Source organism: Lutra lutra, chromosome 17 (assembly GCF_902655055.1).
Source record: "Lutra lutra chromosome 17, mLutLut1.2, whole genome shotgun sequence".
Classification (NCBI taxonomy): domain Eukaryota; kingdom Metazoa; phylum Chordata; class Mammalia; order Carnivora; family Mustelidae; genus Lutra; species Lutra lutra.
Window position 1 is genome coordinate 36,193,706 of NC_062294.1, and position 16,883 is coordinate 36,210,588.

Consider the following 16,883-nt stretch of genomic DNA (forward strand, 5'->3'; position numbering starts at 1 on the left):
TGGGGGGTGTCAGATCAGTTCTATTCATCCCCCAGACCTGGAGCTAGGATGTGCTGAGCTATATGAGGTATCCAGAACCATCCCTGCCCTCTGGGAAGCGAGTAGTTTAAATAAGAGTAGTGTAGGGTGGTGTCCAGCTGAGTGGTTCTGGGCCTCTCAAGACTGAGTTAAATCTTGGTAAAATGATGATAAAATGAAATGCCTGCTGACATGGGGCAGTTTTGAAGGTTAAATGGAATAATATGTCGACAGTGCAGACCCAGCCTAGGAGGGTGGCTAGGTTCTCCAGTTTGACTACACAAAGTAAACATGTAACTTAAAAAATATCTTAAAATCCCTTAAAATGCCTAAAGCCTAGTGAAGGATGGTTTATCCATAAGTAGTTTTATGATCCTATCCAGTCATATGTGTGATGAACACTCTGGCCCCTGGCACACACAGCTGGGTCTGCGGGTTCTTAACAATGGCATTGGGTAGGGCTGTCCCCCAAACCTTCAAGCACCCACAGTCTACTTCCTCCAGAATTCTATTTCCACCAGGAATCACATTTCTCTGGGAATCATATTTTTTTAGGTAGGTCTCCATAGTGCAGCTGAATTTTCAACTCATCAAATTTTCTCTCACCCTGCTGGACATTTACCACAAAGAAGTTGTTTTTGTCCCTTTGTAAGCCTAACAGTGTCCTCCACTCCATCCACCACAGGAGAAGAAAGCAAAACCTTGTCCCCGCGGAGACAGAGCCATTTGCCTGAGCTCAGTCTCTGCTGTCCAGACCTGCCTCCCAGAAGTATTAGTCAAAACCACAGTGGCATCTTCCTAGGTCCCTCCCCATTGGTGAAGTGATAACTTTGCTTCTTTTGCAGGTGCAAAAGATGCATTTTTCAATGCCAACATGATGGATGAGGCCAAGGGTGATGTGAGAGTAACAGCAGAGGAAAGTTCATATATTCCTACTGTACCTTTAGGATCCCTATTACACAATGTACTGTTTTTCATGAACGATATGCCAAAGCCCCCAACCCAAATGCTTCAAAATCACATTCAATCCATGATGTAAAAAATTACTTAATATTTTTGTAAATAATGTCTTATAAAGTTGGGATACACCTTATATGCTTGCATGTCTTATATGCTATAGCAATGTCTCTAAATCTATTTTTTTAAAGATTATTTATTTATTTGTTAGAGAGAGAGAGAGAGAGAGAGCACAGGCAGAGAGAGTAGTAGGCAGAGGCAGAGGGAGAAGCAGGCTCTCCACCAAGCAAGGAGCCCGATGTGGGACTCGATCCCAGGACGCTGGGATCATGACCCGAGCTGAAGGCAGCCGCTTAACAGACTGAGCCACCCAGGCGTCCCTGAATCTATTTTTTTTTATTATCATTGCCCTGCCTTCCAAAGAGTCTTTTTAGACATTTCTTTCCTAAGCATCAGGCCCCCTCCTCATGGAAGTAAATGCTGCAGTTGTCCTTTGTATCTGTTTATGTATCATAGCCCTTTGGAGAGCCACAAAACATTGCCCTTCCAGGAACCAACGCTCACGTAAGTGAGGCAAACTGAGAATGCACAGCCTCCCACAGTGTGTATGTGGTACCCTCCCAACTGCCAGATGTCCGATTGCCAAATGAGTATTTACAGTGACAAACTGAATTCAGAGCAAGGATTTACCAGCTGAGGCTCCTGGATTCTTGGAAGTCTTCTCTGAGCAGCTGGAAAGGAGGGATAGACAGAGTGTTGTTATCTGCAGGCAGTAGTATGCTGGCAAATGTTTATCAGCTCTGGGGGGCTGGATGGAGATGGGGTTTGACTTCTAGCCTTTGCTAATTTCAGCTGAGTTCAACCTACCAACACAACTCCTGGGAGGAGATGTGTACAACTGACTCTCCTGTACTCTTGAGAACCAGCTCCAGCACACGGGGGTGGGGGTGGGAGTGGTGGGGGTGTGTGGATGATGGGAGCTGGTAGAGAATGTACACCAGGCACACACAGGAAGGGAGGAGCTAGGGTGGGACTGGGGGAGGCAGATACAGTGAAGATGAGGGTGTTACTAGGGAGTCCTAAATGTCCTGCTAAGAAATTGGAACATCATCCTATCAGGCATCAAGTTACCTAGTGGGGAGGTGAAAAAGGGTGTAGGACAGCCTACCAAACGTGTTAGTCAAAATCCATCCCCAAACTCTCAGGCAGTCCATCTCAAACTGTCAGATAAATTCATTAACCTGGTCAAAGGCATTGATGACAATAATTTGGCTGATGGCCCAGAGGCGGAGGGCAAGTTCAAGACAATAAACACGGGGAACCACATTGAAGAGAAGGCTACCCATGTGAAACTGCTGGGCACGGGGGAAGTGCAGGTGTCTGAAACACATGGTACTTAGGAAACCGCACTCAGCAGAGCTGGGCTGAAGAGGCACTGACTCCAGCTGGGAGGTAAAAGGAAAACATCAGAAACATCCTCAGCAGTCTGGCAAGCTGGCCATTGGGCAAAAGGTTTATTTGGCAAGTTGGATTTTGCCAGATTGGTCTGCTTCCTGCGAAGCATGTCCTTCTAAGAGGAGGAATCTGTGGGGGGAATGTGCAGGTTGAGAGAGTATATTTTATATGCTAGAAGAAGCAATGTTTGTAGAGAAGAAGGAAAAGCCAATTTCCCCCTAAAATACAAACTGTAGGAAGTAAAGTGGTATTTGTGGGTGGAGCTATTAAAGATGCTGAGGTGTTCAGTGGGGGGATGGCCCCCATCATGTAGGCAGGGGTGGGGGTCTGGGGGGGTTGGCACACACAGATCTTCAGAGGCCAAAACATCCAGCCAGAGGGACCAGCGTTATACCAGTGGGCAGTGAGACCCTTCAGTGGGTCTAAGTAGGGGCCTAATGGGTCAAGGATGGGGGCAGGATGGGAAGTATCTTGTTTAAGTTTGGTCTCCAGAATGTTGGGTGCAGGGTTAGGCTTCCTGACTACCAGTCCAGTGCTCAGATTGAAATACAAACCTATTTCATCAGATCCTTTGGCAGGGCAGGGAAGTGCCCACCCCAGCCTCTGTGAGGCGGCAACCTCATATGTGACCCTATGGTCACAGAGTGCCTTAGGAATTTGGAGAGGAGGTCTTGGTGGATATATTGAAACAGCTTTGGTGTTAGTTACTGCCACAGTACTGCTATGTGACAACCCCCCCCAAAATGAGGCTTAAAGCCGTCATTTATTCTCATCCACTCATTTCGAGTCATCTGGGGGTGTGGTATGCTGGACCCACTCATAGCAGCTCATGATAAGGAACCTTGTAAACCGTTGTGAAAACGTACCATTAATTAGCAATTAAATTGTATGAACTTACAATTAAAGAACTTATATTTTCAAACGTTATCACTTCCTAATTATTTTACTGCTCCTGCAATTATTGGTGCTTGTTGAAAGACCATGGGATGGAGCGTTACAGCTCGTCGCTTCCCAACTCTGCATCCAGACATTCATCATGTTTGAAATCAGCCATCATTAAATCAGTATTTATACCACTGAAAATGGCAAATGCTGCAAATCGGGACTTTTTTTTTTTTTTTTTCTTAATCAGATAGCTTGTTGTTAAACATTTATCCATGGGCCAATGGTTGGGAATCACTGATTCCCGATCACCGAGTGGACTCCGGCTTGGATCTAAAGACGCAGGTCAGTGAGGGCAGATCTGCTCTATGTGTCTCCCGTTCTCTCCTCATGGTGGTGGCCGAGGAACCAGAGGCAAGCTATTACGGTCTAGCTTGGATGGGCCCGCTATCATGCCCCCTGCCAGTGTCAGTGGGGTGGGGCGAGTGAGTGACAAAGTCACAGGACACAGGATGTGGCTCGGGGGCGAGATGAAGCAGTGAGAACAATGCAGCCTCTGGGAAAGTGGCTTCTAGGGGCTGAGAGCCTGGGTCTTCTCTCCTCTCTCTTTTCTTCTCTCCTTTTATGTGGGGGAGGGAGGGAGGTTTCAGATCTTTTATTGTGAAACACCAAACATGATTTTAAAAGCGAAAGTACACTTAAAAACGTATATTTATATCACAAAGCACTGACCACATCATAGTTGCAAATACATTTGCTAGAATGTGTGTATCTACACTAGTATGCAAGCCAAACCGATTTCTACACAAATATTAATATACTATCAGTAGTGATAGATATTTTGTACATTTTCAAAAGAAAACAACACACTGTTTTACAACAAAACCACAATTAAGATCTTCATCAAGTCTTCTGGATCCATTTTCTTAACAACAGATTTTTTTCCCTACACAATGAATCAAATACTTTCCCTACACAATGAATCAAATACTTCTTATCGGTCCTGAGATGCTGGAGGATGCTGTGGCATTCCCTGGGGACTTGTCTGAGCAGAGTAGCTGCTTGTTGTCCAGGGGAAAGCTGTCCCTTTCAGCTGGGCTCCTTGGCCCTGAGTCAGTTGCCAGGGTTTACCAGAGGAGGGATCCTGCTCTCTCCTTGCTTTGAGCTCAATGAGGCTACCAAGATGATCCTTGTAGCTCCTTCACTGGATGAGTGTAGGCTGTGTTGGCACAGGCCTGCGCTTATCTGGCTCTGAGTAAATTTGGAAGAGAAAGCTCTTTGACAAGTCACCTCCCTGGTTTAAGGGAAGCAGGACACATTGGCAGAATTTTCATTTTATTCTCAATTGCATTATCTGTAGGATGAGGACAGTAATCTTAGAGACTTCATGGGGCTATTGTAAGAATGAGAAGAGATTATATATAGGGAAAACTTTTAACCTAGCAAATAGGATGTGCCCATTATATTCTATAAATTAATACTTTATTTTCTTTTTTTAGGAACAATCTTAGGTTCACAATAAAATTGAAGGGAAGGTGCAGAGATTTCCCATATACTCCTTACCCCCAGCCAAGCTCCCCCACTGCGACCAGGGTAGTACAGGGCAGTACATTTGTTACCAGTGATGAACCTACACTGACATATTATCACTCAAAGTCCATACTTTACATTACCATTCACTCTTGGGTGTGGACAAATGTGTAATGACATGTATCCATCATTTTGGTATCATTTGGAGTATTTCTAAGCCCTACAAATCCATTGTTCTCTTACCTATTAATCTCTCCCTTCCTCTCCCCACCCCAACCCCTGGTCCCCACTGATCTTTTTTTTTTTTTTTTAAAGATTTTATTTATTTATTTATTTGACAGAGAGAAATCACAGGTAGGCAGAGAGGCAAGCAGAGAGAGAGGAGGGAGCAGGCTCCCTGCTAAGCAGAGAGCCCGATACGGGACTCGATCCCAGGACCCTGGGATCATGACCTGAGCCGAAGGCAGAGGCTTTAACCCACTGAGCCACCCAGGTGCCCCCCCCCCCCACTGATCTTTTAATGTCTCCATAGTTTTGCTTGTTTTGGAATGACATATAGTTAGAATCATACAGTATGTAGCCCATTCAGATTGGCTTCTTTCACTTAGTACTGCGGGCTTGTTTCCTCTATGTCTTTTCATGGCTTGATAATTCATTTCTTTTTAGCTTTGAGTACTACTTCATTGTCTGGATGTACCACAGTTTATTTATCTACTCACCTACTAAAGGACATCTTTGATGTTGCTAATTACATTTTAGCTAGAGACTTTCTAAAAGTCCACAAATTCTAAAAACCACCTTTGGCCACCCCCTTTCCCACTCATCCATCAACTCTTTTTCTAACCTTTATTAATCTTCCTATTCAGAACCATTTTTCTCTCTTCTTTTTTTAAAGATTTTATTTATTGGGGTGCCTGGGTGGCTCAGTGGTTGGGCATCTGCCTTCAGCCCAGGTCATGATCCCAACATCCTGGGATTGGGCCCCGGGTCAGCCTGTTTCTCCCTCTGCCCTTCCCCCTCCCCCTGCTTGTGCTCTCTCTCTCATTCCACACATGCTCTCCCTCTCTCTCTCTCCCTACCTCCTGCTCATGCTGTCCCTCTCTCTCTCAAATAAATCCTAATTTTATTGATTTATTTGAGAGAGAGAGGGACAGCATGAGCAGGAGGTAGGGGCAGAGGGAGAGGGAGAAGCAGACTCCTCGCTGAGCTGGGAGCCCATCTGAGGCTCAGTCCCAGGCCCCTGGGATCATGACCTGAGCCAAAGGCATCTGCTTAACTGACTGAGCCACCCAGGCGCCCCAGAATTTTTTCTCATTCTTATTCTTTTTGTAATTATGTAAAACACACATGAAACTTATCATCTTAACTGTTTTTGAATTAATTCATTAGTGTTAAGTATTACTCATTGTTGTGCAACCGATCTCTAGAACCCTTTTCATCTTGCAAAACTTAAATTCTGTACCTGTTAAACAGTAACTGGTGACTTTCCCCCTACCTCCAGCCCCTGGAAACCACCATTCTACCCACTGTCTCTGACTGTGACTAGTCTAGGTGCCTTTTCAAGGTGGAACCATACCAAAAGACAAAAGCATTTGTCTTTTGTGACGACTTGTTTCACTTAGCATAACGTCCTGGAGGTTCACCCATAAGTAGCACGTGTCAGAATTGCCTTATATCGTAAGGCTGAAGAATATTCCACTCTATGTGTCTACCGCATTTTACTTATGCAGTCATCCATCAGTAGACACTTACTTTATTTCCTCCATTTGGCTATTATGAATAATGCTGCTATGAATATGGGTGTATGAATATCTCCTCAAGTTTCTGCTTTCAATTCTTTTGGATATATATGTAGGAGTCGGATTGCTGGATCATATGGTAGTTCTATTTTTATTTTATTTTTTTTTAGGAACTGCCATACTGTTTCCATAGCAACTGCACCATTTTACATTCCCACCAGCAAGGGTTCCAGTTTCTCTACACCCTAGCCAACTCTTGCTATTTTCTGGTCTTTTGTTTGTTTGCTTGTTTTATAGTAGTCATGATGTGCAGTGATATCTCCTTGTGGTTTTGAGTTGTATTTTCCTGATGATTAGTGATATTGAGCATATTTGCTTTTTCTAATTCTTACCGTCATCTCACCAACCAAACTGCTCACACCACAAGAGCAGGCCTCCACAGACAGCTGCTATCCAATTTGTTTGTGCTTGTTTGTGTGGCTGCATGACGAATAAGATATATTGATCTTCTCTCCTTTTCACGTTGCAATTGCCTGGAGGAAGAGTGCTGTGGTTTTCTGATTCTCCCTAGTGACTTAGGAAAGTCTGAAGTTGGGGCAGAGTTATGATGATTATGTGGTGGGATATGAGGTCTAGACAACATGGCAGACAGGAAGGGCTGGGAATGTCTAGCTCCCACCTGGAATTAGTACCAGCCTCCACATCTTCTCTCCAGGTTCACTCTCATGGTCCTGTGCACCCTCTCTTCGCCAGGTACAAGCCTCGGGAGAAGCTGAAGGTGAACTTCGGCACTCCAGAGTTCCTGGCCCCGGAAGTCGTCAACTATGAATTTGTGTCCTTCCCTACGGACATGTGGAGTGTGGGAGTCATTACCTACATGTTGTGAGTGCCCAGGAGCCTGGCTCCCATCGTGGAACAGCCCTTCACAATTACTCTATCTGACGGGGGAGGGACTTAGGGTATTTATACACCAACTCTTATCAGTCATTGCTTGTGACTGATGCCGAGGACCTTGGTTCCCTGAAACTTCTGGGCAGATAAAGCAGCTTCCACTGGAGAGAAAGCTCTCTAGCAAGGAAATACAGGTGCTGTAGTACAACAGAGCGCTAAGGAGAGGAGATGCACAGGGCAGGACACGGGCTGCTGCATCATCTAACCTTGTCCTTCCTGCCCTGCACTGTTTTCTCTGGACTGAGGAAAGCAGAGTTAGGATGGACTGAGATGAGATATGTGCACTGACTAAGCATTCTCATCTCTGTGACCTCCCTTGGCTTTTTCCTCAGAGGCCCAATCAAGTCATGCTTTGCTCCCAGACTTATCATTACAGTGCAGTTGCTACTGTGCATCCCCACACTTTGTATGGGTGTACTGCATCAGGTGGGGGAAGTTTGAAGCCCAAGGCCAGCCAGTTAGAGTGTCCTGTCCCTCTGCCCTCACACTAGAGGGGCATAATGAAGCCAGTTTTCCTTTGGCCCCCAAAACCTGGGGTAGTCTCTCAGCTCACCAGGCTGCCTCGGAGACATGCTAAGGTATTTTAAAATTAAGTCAATATGTACCTGATAAATGGACATACTGGACTGGGTCTCAGTTTATTCTTCACTTCAGGCTAAAAGGAAAATAGATGAGCATGACTGGGGATTTATTCAAACCCTCTTCATGCCTCTAAATTTTCAGTCCTGCTGCTTGTTCCCCTAACAGAACACACTGGACTATCTCCTGTAGAGAAGAAATGGGGGAGCCTCTTGGTTCTGGTTAATGTTCTTGAACCTTGTAAGACCTCTACCCTCTTGTTGCATGTTGGCATATATGGCTTCTACACACTGATGGTCCTTTCTCTCCTCTGTAGACTCAGTGGTTTATCCCCATTTCTAGGGGAAACAGATGCAGAGACCATGAATTTCATTGTGAACTGTAGCTGGGACTTTGACGCTGATACCTTTGAAGGGCTGTCGGAGGAGGCCAAAGACTTTGTTTCCCGTCTGCTTGTCAAAGAGAAGAGGTACCTTTCATTGCTCATCATTCTGAAGCCATTCTGACCATGACCACCCACCTGGGTGCTGTGAAGGTCAGGCTGATGCTGGGTTTCCTCTACCAATTCTGTCCAAGATTACTTAGTCTGCTACTTCATTGGAGCTAAAAAAGTAGCAGGGGAAGAGATGAAGGAAATCATTAAAAAAATAAACAACTAGGAGCATAAAATCTAGACAGAGTTTTAGAAAGGACCACACATATAAATTAGTCCTACTACTAAGTTATCACTTCTAGTAGGTTAATGTTGAAAGAAAGTTGAGACATGCAGATGTTATTCCCCAGAATAAAGGCCAGAAAACCTTTTGTTGATAATGAAGGCCGACTTCGTTTTCAGCAGCCCTATCCAAGTCATGGGTGGAACCATGGAGTTTTCTGATAATCAGACACTAAGAAATAATTGCAAACAACCCAGGGCGAGGTCCAAGAATCTGAGCTCTGAGACAGCCCATAGTTCCTTGGCCTTTCCTATTTTATTCTTTACGATTGTGAAAAGTTATGAGAGGAAAAATATTTTTAATTCAGATGAACAAAACTGACATTTTTCTCTAGAAGGAGAGACAAGCTTCTTTCAAGGCTCATGTTCTTAAGAGCAACTCTTTTTTTTTTTTTTTAAAGATTTTATTTATTTATTTGTCAGAGAGAGAGAGAGCGAGAGCAAGCACAGGCAGACAGAGTGGCAGGCAGAGTCAGAGGGAGAAGCAGGCTCCCGCTGTGCAAGGAGCCCGATGCGGACCGATCCCAGGACGCTGGGATCATGACCCAAGCCGAAGGCAGCTGCTTAACCAACTGAGCTACCCAGGCGTCCCTTAAGAGCAACTCTTAAGAGCAATTCCAGGCCCAGCTGGCCTTTCTACTCCCTGCCTTGATTCCCCAGCTCCCTCTGAAAGAGGTGATTAATCACTGGGCTACTTTCCCTCTGTAGAGGGCAGGGGCATTTTGCCGATGACTTTCTCATACTTCTAAGGAGGGGAATTTTAGGCATGAGGAGTTCCTTTTTAGTACGTGGCACAAATCTGCCTGAATGATTAATCTGTTCCACTGACTCAGGCTTCTTAGCCAGCCGAACTATCTTCTGGACAACCAGAAAAGGCAACCCTAACTAAAAGTTTCAACTTCTCTTTGATTTCACAGCTGCAGAATGAGTGCCACACAGTGCCTGAAACATGAGTGGCTGAATAATTTGCCTGCCAAAGCTTCAAAATCCAAAGTTCGTCTCAAATCCCAGTTATTACTGCAAAAATACATGGCTCAGAGAAAATGGAAGGTATCTGTTTTTTCTTAGGAAGGCAGAATGTGTCTTTAATGTGTCCTTTGAAAGAAGTGTAGCTGTTTTTACTTACATTTTCATTCTAAATAGATTTAGGAGAAAAAAAGTGTCTCATGTCAAAACCTGTTATCTTGATTAAAAATGCCACCTACCAAAACCATCTGGCATAAAAGTGGCATTAAGTTCATACTTAGGTGGACACTCGTAATAACAGAATGAAGTTTGAGCATATGTTCCCAGCGACAATAGTAGTGAAGTGTTTGGAACTTCCTGCTGGCAGCTTGAGATCTGATTCATGCATGTTTCAGGAAGAAGGGCTGGAGAAACCCTATTAGGTTTTAAAGGCTTCATAATTTTGTTTACAAACCGAACTCTTTGGTTCTATGGACATAAAATCTGTCTCAAAAACATTTGTCCTCCAGGAAAGTGGCTTTCCTGCATCTTGATATCAACTCAGATCCTCACTAAAGAACAAAACCAAAAGCCTTTACCTAGAAAGCCAGCCAGTATACAAATATACATACACATACATATGCTATGAAATAAAAATACCCCAACATTGGCTAAACAGAGTGTGATGCACTCAGATATTTTCTATTCTGTGGTATTTGTTTTCATTCAAAAAAGTGCAGGTCATAACCCACCAATTTGACTTCATGACCCAGTGGTGGATTGTGAATCACAACTTGAAAAACAGTATTCCAATGGACTCCATTTTTCATGTGAAAAGGGCAGGATAACCTATTTTCTCACTTCATACCTGCTCCAGAATGCCCCCAAATCATGTGGCTTCTGTTAGAAGGTTGCCACAAATTTGTTTTCTCCATTAAGTTCTCAGTTTTGAACAAGCCCAAGTGGCTAAACTTGTTTAAGTCCTTTTATTGTTCTTAAAGCAATTGGTCTAAAAATATTTTTTTTCCTTCTTTTCTCTCCTTAACGTCAAGAAACATTTCTACGTGGTGACAGCTGCCAACAGGCTAAGGAAATTTCCAACTAGTCCCTAATTCTCAACACTGCTGCTCCCATGGGCCCAGAAATTATTGAGACTGGTGATGAAGTGATGATTCAAGATTTTTAATAATTCAGTCTTGTACTAATATTGATTCCTCTTATTTCGTAAAGAAAGGTTATGGCTGTTGCCTTCCTTTTGGATGAAAAGTGGCTGTAAGGAAAGTGACCTACAAACTTTTTTTCTGCCTTATAAGATCATATATGATGAAATGCTGTGTTTACTTTTCAAGTATAACTACTTTGGGTGATAAGCGTAGGCATGCTTTAGGTAGGTAGGAAAGCTTCTACTTTGTATGCATCAAATTTAAAGTCTAAACTTACTCTGATTAAAGAACTAAATAGGCTATTACACGGGGCATGTTATTCAGTGCTATTCCCTCCAGTACAAAGAATTCTTAGAATTTTGATTTGCTCGAGAGTGAGCTGACATTTTACTATACTACCCTGCTCTTGTGGAAAGCAATGTGGATTTAGGCCAATGATCCTCAAACTTGTTTTAACTTGTGTTCTCTTTTGAGAATCAAACCATGCATCCTTTAATATTCTTTGAAACTTCAAAATATACCACCTATCCTGGCTAAATCAGAACTATGATTATTTTGAATGTGCTTTTTAAATCTATACACACCTCCACCCTCTTCTAATTGGCCCTGTCAGGGCATTGGTAGTCTCACTCCTGAACTCCCTTCTTCAGTTACAAGCTTAGGGTCTAGTAAATCTGGAACTGACAGGCAATATGGAAAAGAGGGTAAGAGTGTAATGATGTTCAGCTTTCTGAGAGAAACACAAATGGTATATCATGAGACAACAAACTGCTCTGTTACAGCTTTAGTAAGGATATACCACTTTCAGGGGTGCCTGGGTGGCTCAGTGGGTTTTAAGCCTCTGCCTTCAGCCTCTGCCTTCAGCTCAGGTCATGATCTCAGGGTCCTGGGATCAAGCCCCCCCATTGCATGGGGCTCTCTGCTCAGCAGGAGCCTGCTCCACCCCATGCCCCAGCCTACTTGTGATCTCTGTCAAATAAATAAATAAAATCCTTAAAAAAAAAAAAAAGGATATCCCACTTTCAGTGTTGTCATTTAACTTATAAAATTAGTAACAAGAAGCACTTTATTATTTGAAAGTAACAAATGCTTTTAATTTTCTTGCTTCTAACCTGATTTTTGTGCTATCCTCATGAACTTCTCAGGTCAGCAGTTTTAATTACCGTTAGCTTAGTTTTTGTTGTTGTTGTTTTTACTTTTAGTTTTTAATTAGCCATGCAACAGTTTCACAGCCTTTCAGGATTTTTGTTCAAATAAAGACCCTGCTTTTTTTGGCAGAGGGCGTGGGTGTGGGGAGAGAGGCAGAAGGAGGTGAGGGGAGTCCTACTGCTGCAGTTCTCAAGTTGTAACTTTTCTCCAGAAGGCTAACTCTTGTCGAGAACTAAGATTTTTCAGTACCAGCATATGCAGGCCTGCTCCAAGCTGGCCAGCTAGTGGATGAACATCAGAACAGAGAGCTGCTGAAAATCTCCCTTTCATGGGAGAGTACCCTGATTTAAGATAATGCCTTATTTTAAAACAAGCTACTTCTCTGAAAAGGTTTTAGGAAGGCAACCTCCAGAAGGAGCCAGAGTTACCTTATAATTCTGTCAGGTACTGTGATTCTTACATCCCTTGGGATTTCTATGCTATGAATCTTCTCCCCAGAAAAACATAGTTAGCTACCTTGCTTGATCTAAGAGCACCACTGACAGAAATATTATACGAACCATATACATCACTTTAAAAATTTCTAATAGCTCCCCTAAAAAAACTGGTAAAATTAATAATTTAACACAGTAAGATCAAAAACACTTCAATTTATAATCAACATAGAAACTATTAATGAGATATTTTATATTTTTCTTCACACAAATCTCCAAAATCTGGTATGTATTTTACACTTAAAATACATTTCAGTTCAGATAAGAGGTTTTCATCAGACATGCTTAGTTTGTATTTAGAGTTCATGAAATTTACTGTGGAAAAATATACTCACATACTCAAGTTGTTTGAAACACCTCAAAGGTTTTCTAATAACGAGGTTATCCATTTTCACATTTAACTTAAATAAAAACAGGAATTCGGTCCTAGAGTTGCATTAGCCATAAATTAGCCACATGTGGTTAGTTGCTTCTACATTGGACAGGGCAGATACAGAGAGAATCCTTTACCTATCAGATTTTTTTTCCCCCTGTATGCTGTTATTATTTACATAGAATCCCCTCAGGAGGGCTTTGTTTAGGTCAAGCCCACACAAGTGAGAAGTAATGTGATTTTAGCCTCTCTTATCTGAAATTCAAGGGAAATTTCAAAGCTCTAAATTTTTCGGATATTTTTAGTTCTCTACTTTGCTGGTATTTTTAGATTGCAACTGTGCTGGTATCAACTATTTCTAATGGATTTTCCATTTGAATAGTCATTGGAAACTGCTGGGCAGAGAAACTCTAAAAGATAGGACCCACTTTTTTCACCTGTTAGATTGGTGTGCTTGTGGGGGTGGAGTGGGGAAATGGAATTCTTCCACCTTCGTTGGGTATGTGTCCAAATAAAAGTCATACCCACACTTTTGGGACGCCTGGGTGGCTTAGTTGGTTGGACGACTGCCTTCGGCTCGGGTCATGATCCCGGAGTCCCGGGATCGAGTCCCGCATCGGGCTCCCAGCTCCACGGGGAGTCTGCTTCTCCCTCTGACCTTCTCCTTGCTCATGCTCTCTCTCACTGTCTCTCTCTCAAATAAATAAATAAAATCTTTAAAAAAAAATAAAAGTCATACCCACACTTTCACCCAGCAATTTTATTTCTAGAAATTTATCCCTCAGCAATTCTTGAACAAGTGGACAGAGATTTGTGCAAAATGTTTACTGTAGCACTGCTGCTAATGGCTGAACGAAAATAACCTCATAGGCTTATCAGTATGAATTTAGTTAAATAAATTTTGCCACATCCATATAGGGAAATACTTTGTAGCTGTTAAACATAGATCGAGATGTACTGACCACCACCTTTTATTACAGGAAAATTACAGAATATATATATATATGTATATGTGTATATATATATATATATATATATATATATATGTATATGTATATGTATATATAGTATCATCTCATTTGTGGAGAGACATATGCTTATACTTGCATTAAAATTTTCCAGGATATGCAAGAAACTTAGCAGTGGGGTGTGGAGTATGGGTGATGGGGAGTAAGGGCAGTTCCACTTTTCACTTTATAACTTTCTGAATAATTTGAAATTTTTTTTTACAATGAGCATGTATTGCTTTTATAATAAAAAATGAGCAATGCAATGTCAAATGTGGACCTTACATTGACCTTGATTTGAACAAACAATAAAAGGATATTTTAGAGGCATCCAGGAAAATAAAATGCTAAATTGCATATTCAATAATACATAGAATTTCAGGGGCGCCTGGGTGGCACAGTCAGTTAAGTGCCCAACTCTTGGTTTCAGATCAGGTCATGATCTCAGGGTTCTGGGATTGACACTCACACAGAGTCTGCTTGAGATTTTCTCTGCCTCTCCCTCTCCTGGCTCATGCTACTTCTCTCTCCCTAAAATAAATAAACCTTGAAAAAATAATACATAGAATTTCTATTAATTTTGAGAGTTATGATAATGGCAATGCAGTAATAATGTAGGTTAAATGACTAGGAAAAATGGATACAGTTACGCAAATGTGGCAAAATCTTTGTTAACTATTGGGTCTGAATGATCAATACAGGGTTTCATTACATTTTCATTTGAAAATTTTCATGATAAAAAGTTTTTTAAATCACTTAAATGAATACCATGAGGCGGTGTTAAAGAAGTGAGCTTCCACAAAGTCTTTACACAGTAGCACTGAAATGTACTCACTAGGTAGTAAGCATCCATCACTGGAAATATAAATGTGTTGGAAAATTGTTGTTTTGAAAGAATTGCTTTAAGGCAATGCCTACTCCCCGACCCCAATTAACTTAAGAAATAACCATATAAGAAATAACAATGTTCCAGATAATCAAATAATTACCATTACCTGCTTTTAAGGATAAAGGAGGAAAAAGTCACAAACATAACTTCTATTTACTCTCATGGAATCAACAGTGAAAAGGCAATCTAGGATGTAGGAAAAATATTTGCTAGCATGTATCTGCTAGTTATTATCTAGACTATATAAAGAATTCCTGGGGCACCTGGGTGGCTCAGTGGGTTAAAGCCTCTTCCTTCAGCTCAGGTCATGATCCCAGGGTCCCAGGATCGAGCCCTACATCGGGCTCTCTGCTCAGCAGGGAGCCTGCTTCCTCCTCTCTCTCTGCCTGCCTCTCTGCCTACTTGTGATCTCGGTCTGTCAAGTAAATAAATAAAATCTTAAAAAAAAAAAAAAAAAGAATTCCTACATTCTCAACAACAAAATAAACAATCTGATTCAAAAACGGGCAAAAGACTTAGGTAGGCACTTTTCTATAGATGATAAACAAATGGCCAGCAGCACATGAAAAAATGCTCATTAATCATTACAGAAATGCAAATAAGACCTCAATGAGATACCACCTCACGCCCATTAGAATTAAAAAAAAAAAAAAACAGAAAATAAAAAGTGTTCAGAAAGTGTTGGCAAAGATGCGGAGAAATTGAACTCTTGTGTACTGTTGGTGGGAATATAAGATAGTATAGACACTATGGAAAACAGTATGATAGTTCCTCAAAAATTTAAAAATACCATTAGCACATGATCCCGCAATCCCACTTCTGAGTAGACATCCATCCAAAAGAATGGAAAGCAGGGTCTCAAAGAGATGTTGTACATCCATGTTCATAGCAGTATTATTCAGAATAGCCAAAAAGTGGAAGCAAACCAAGTATCCATTTACAGATGAATGAATAAAATGTGGTCTATCTTTACAATGGACTACTATTCAGCCTTAAAAAGGAAGGCAATTCTGACACATGCTACAAGAATGAACCTCAAGGAATAATGCTAAGTGAAATAAGCATAAGTGACATATGAATCCATTCATATGAGGTACCAATCTAGAATAGACAAATTCAGACATAAACAGTATGGTGATTGCCAAGGGTTAGGGGAGGGAGGTAGAGTTGTTTAATGGCTGTAGTCAGCTATGCAAGATGAAAGAGCTCTAGAGATTGGTTGTGTAAGAATATGAATGTACTTCACACTACTGAACTGTACACTTAAAAATGGTAAAAATAGTAGGGACACCTGGGTGGTTCCGTCATTAAGCGGATGCCTTCAGCTCAGGTCATGATCCCGGGGTCCTGGGATCGAGTCCTGCATCAGGCTCCTTGCTTGGTGGGAAGCGTGCTTCTCTCTCCCTCTGCCTGCCACTCGGCCTGCTTGTGTCCTCTCTCTCTGTCAAATAAATAAAATCTTTAAAAAAAAAATGGTAAGATGGTAAATTTTGTTAGGTGCATTTTACAGTAATAAAAGAAAAAGTGAATGTGCCTAATTTTACTTGGTAATGAATAGACTGCTTTTGACCCAAAGCCAGAAATCTAAATACTGGCACCAAATAAAAAAATTATACACTTTCTTAAAATAAAATGAGGAAAGGGGCTCCTGGGTGGCTCAGTTGGTTAAGTGTCTGACTCTTGATTCGGGCTCAGGTCATGATCTCTGAGTTGTGGGATTGAACCCTGTGCCATGCAGGGCTCCGCAGTCTGCTTCCCCTCTCCTTCAGCTCCTCCCCTTGCCATCCCCTCAACCCCCAATCCTTGTACTCTTTCTCAAATAAATAAAATCTTAATAAATGAAGAAAAACCTCACTTACCCATTTCAGATCAAAGTAATAACAAGACCTACTGTTTAGTGAACACCTTCTAAGTGCCACTTACTTTAGAAATATTACCTTTAATCCTTTCAAGGTAGAAAGTATCTCTACTTTATAAATTAGGAAACCGAGGCTCTTTAAGGTTTTGAAATTTCCCTAGGGTGAAAGTGGCAGAGTC

General features: G+C 41.9%; 1 protein-coding gene and 1 long non-coding RNA gene across 6 annotated transcripts in view; both read left to right on the plus strand.

Annotated features, from left to right (window-relative positions):
* The window catches only part of MYLK3 (myosin light chain kinase 3), a 49,442-nt gene extending 36,770 nt beyond the window's left edge, over positions 1-12,672 (plus strand). For 4 of the 5 annotated variants that reach the window (XM_047709816.1, XM_047709820.1, XM_047709821.1 and 1 more), the window contains 4 exons: positions 7,335-7,463; positions 8,428-8,580; positions 9,744-9,876; positions 10,824-12,672. In XM_047709816.1, coding sequence (XP_047565772.1) covers positions 7,335-7,463; positions 8,428-8,580; positions 9,744-9,876; positions 10,824-10,883 — 475 coding nt within the window. In that variant the 3' untranslated portion in view covers positions 10,884-12,672. Of the gene's footprint in view, positions 1-863; positions 1,124-7,334; positions 7,464-8,427; positions 8,581-9,743; positions 9,877-10,823 lie in introns of those variants that run through there. The other variant, XM_047709818.1, reaches the window with a different exon arrangement.
* Positions 12,673-13,680: 1,008 nt separating this feature from the next.
* Positions 13,681-14,303, plus strand: LOC125088624 (uncharacterized). The gene is made up of 2 exons (XR_007123740.1): positions 13,681-13,962; positions 14,019-14,303. It is a non-coding gene; the product is annotated as an uncharacterized LOC125088624 (long non-coding RNA).
* The last annotated feature ends 2,580 nt before the right edge of the window (positions 14,304-16,883 follow it).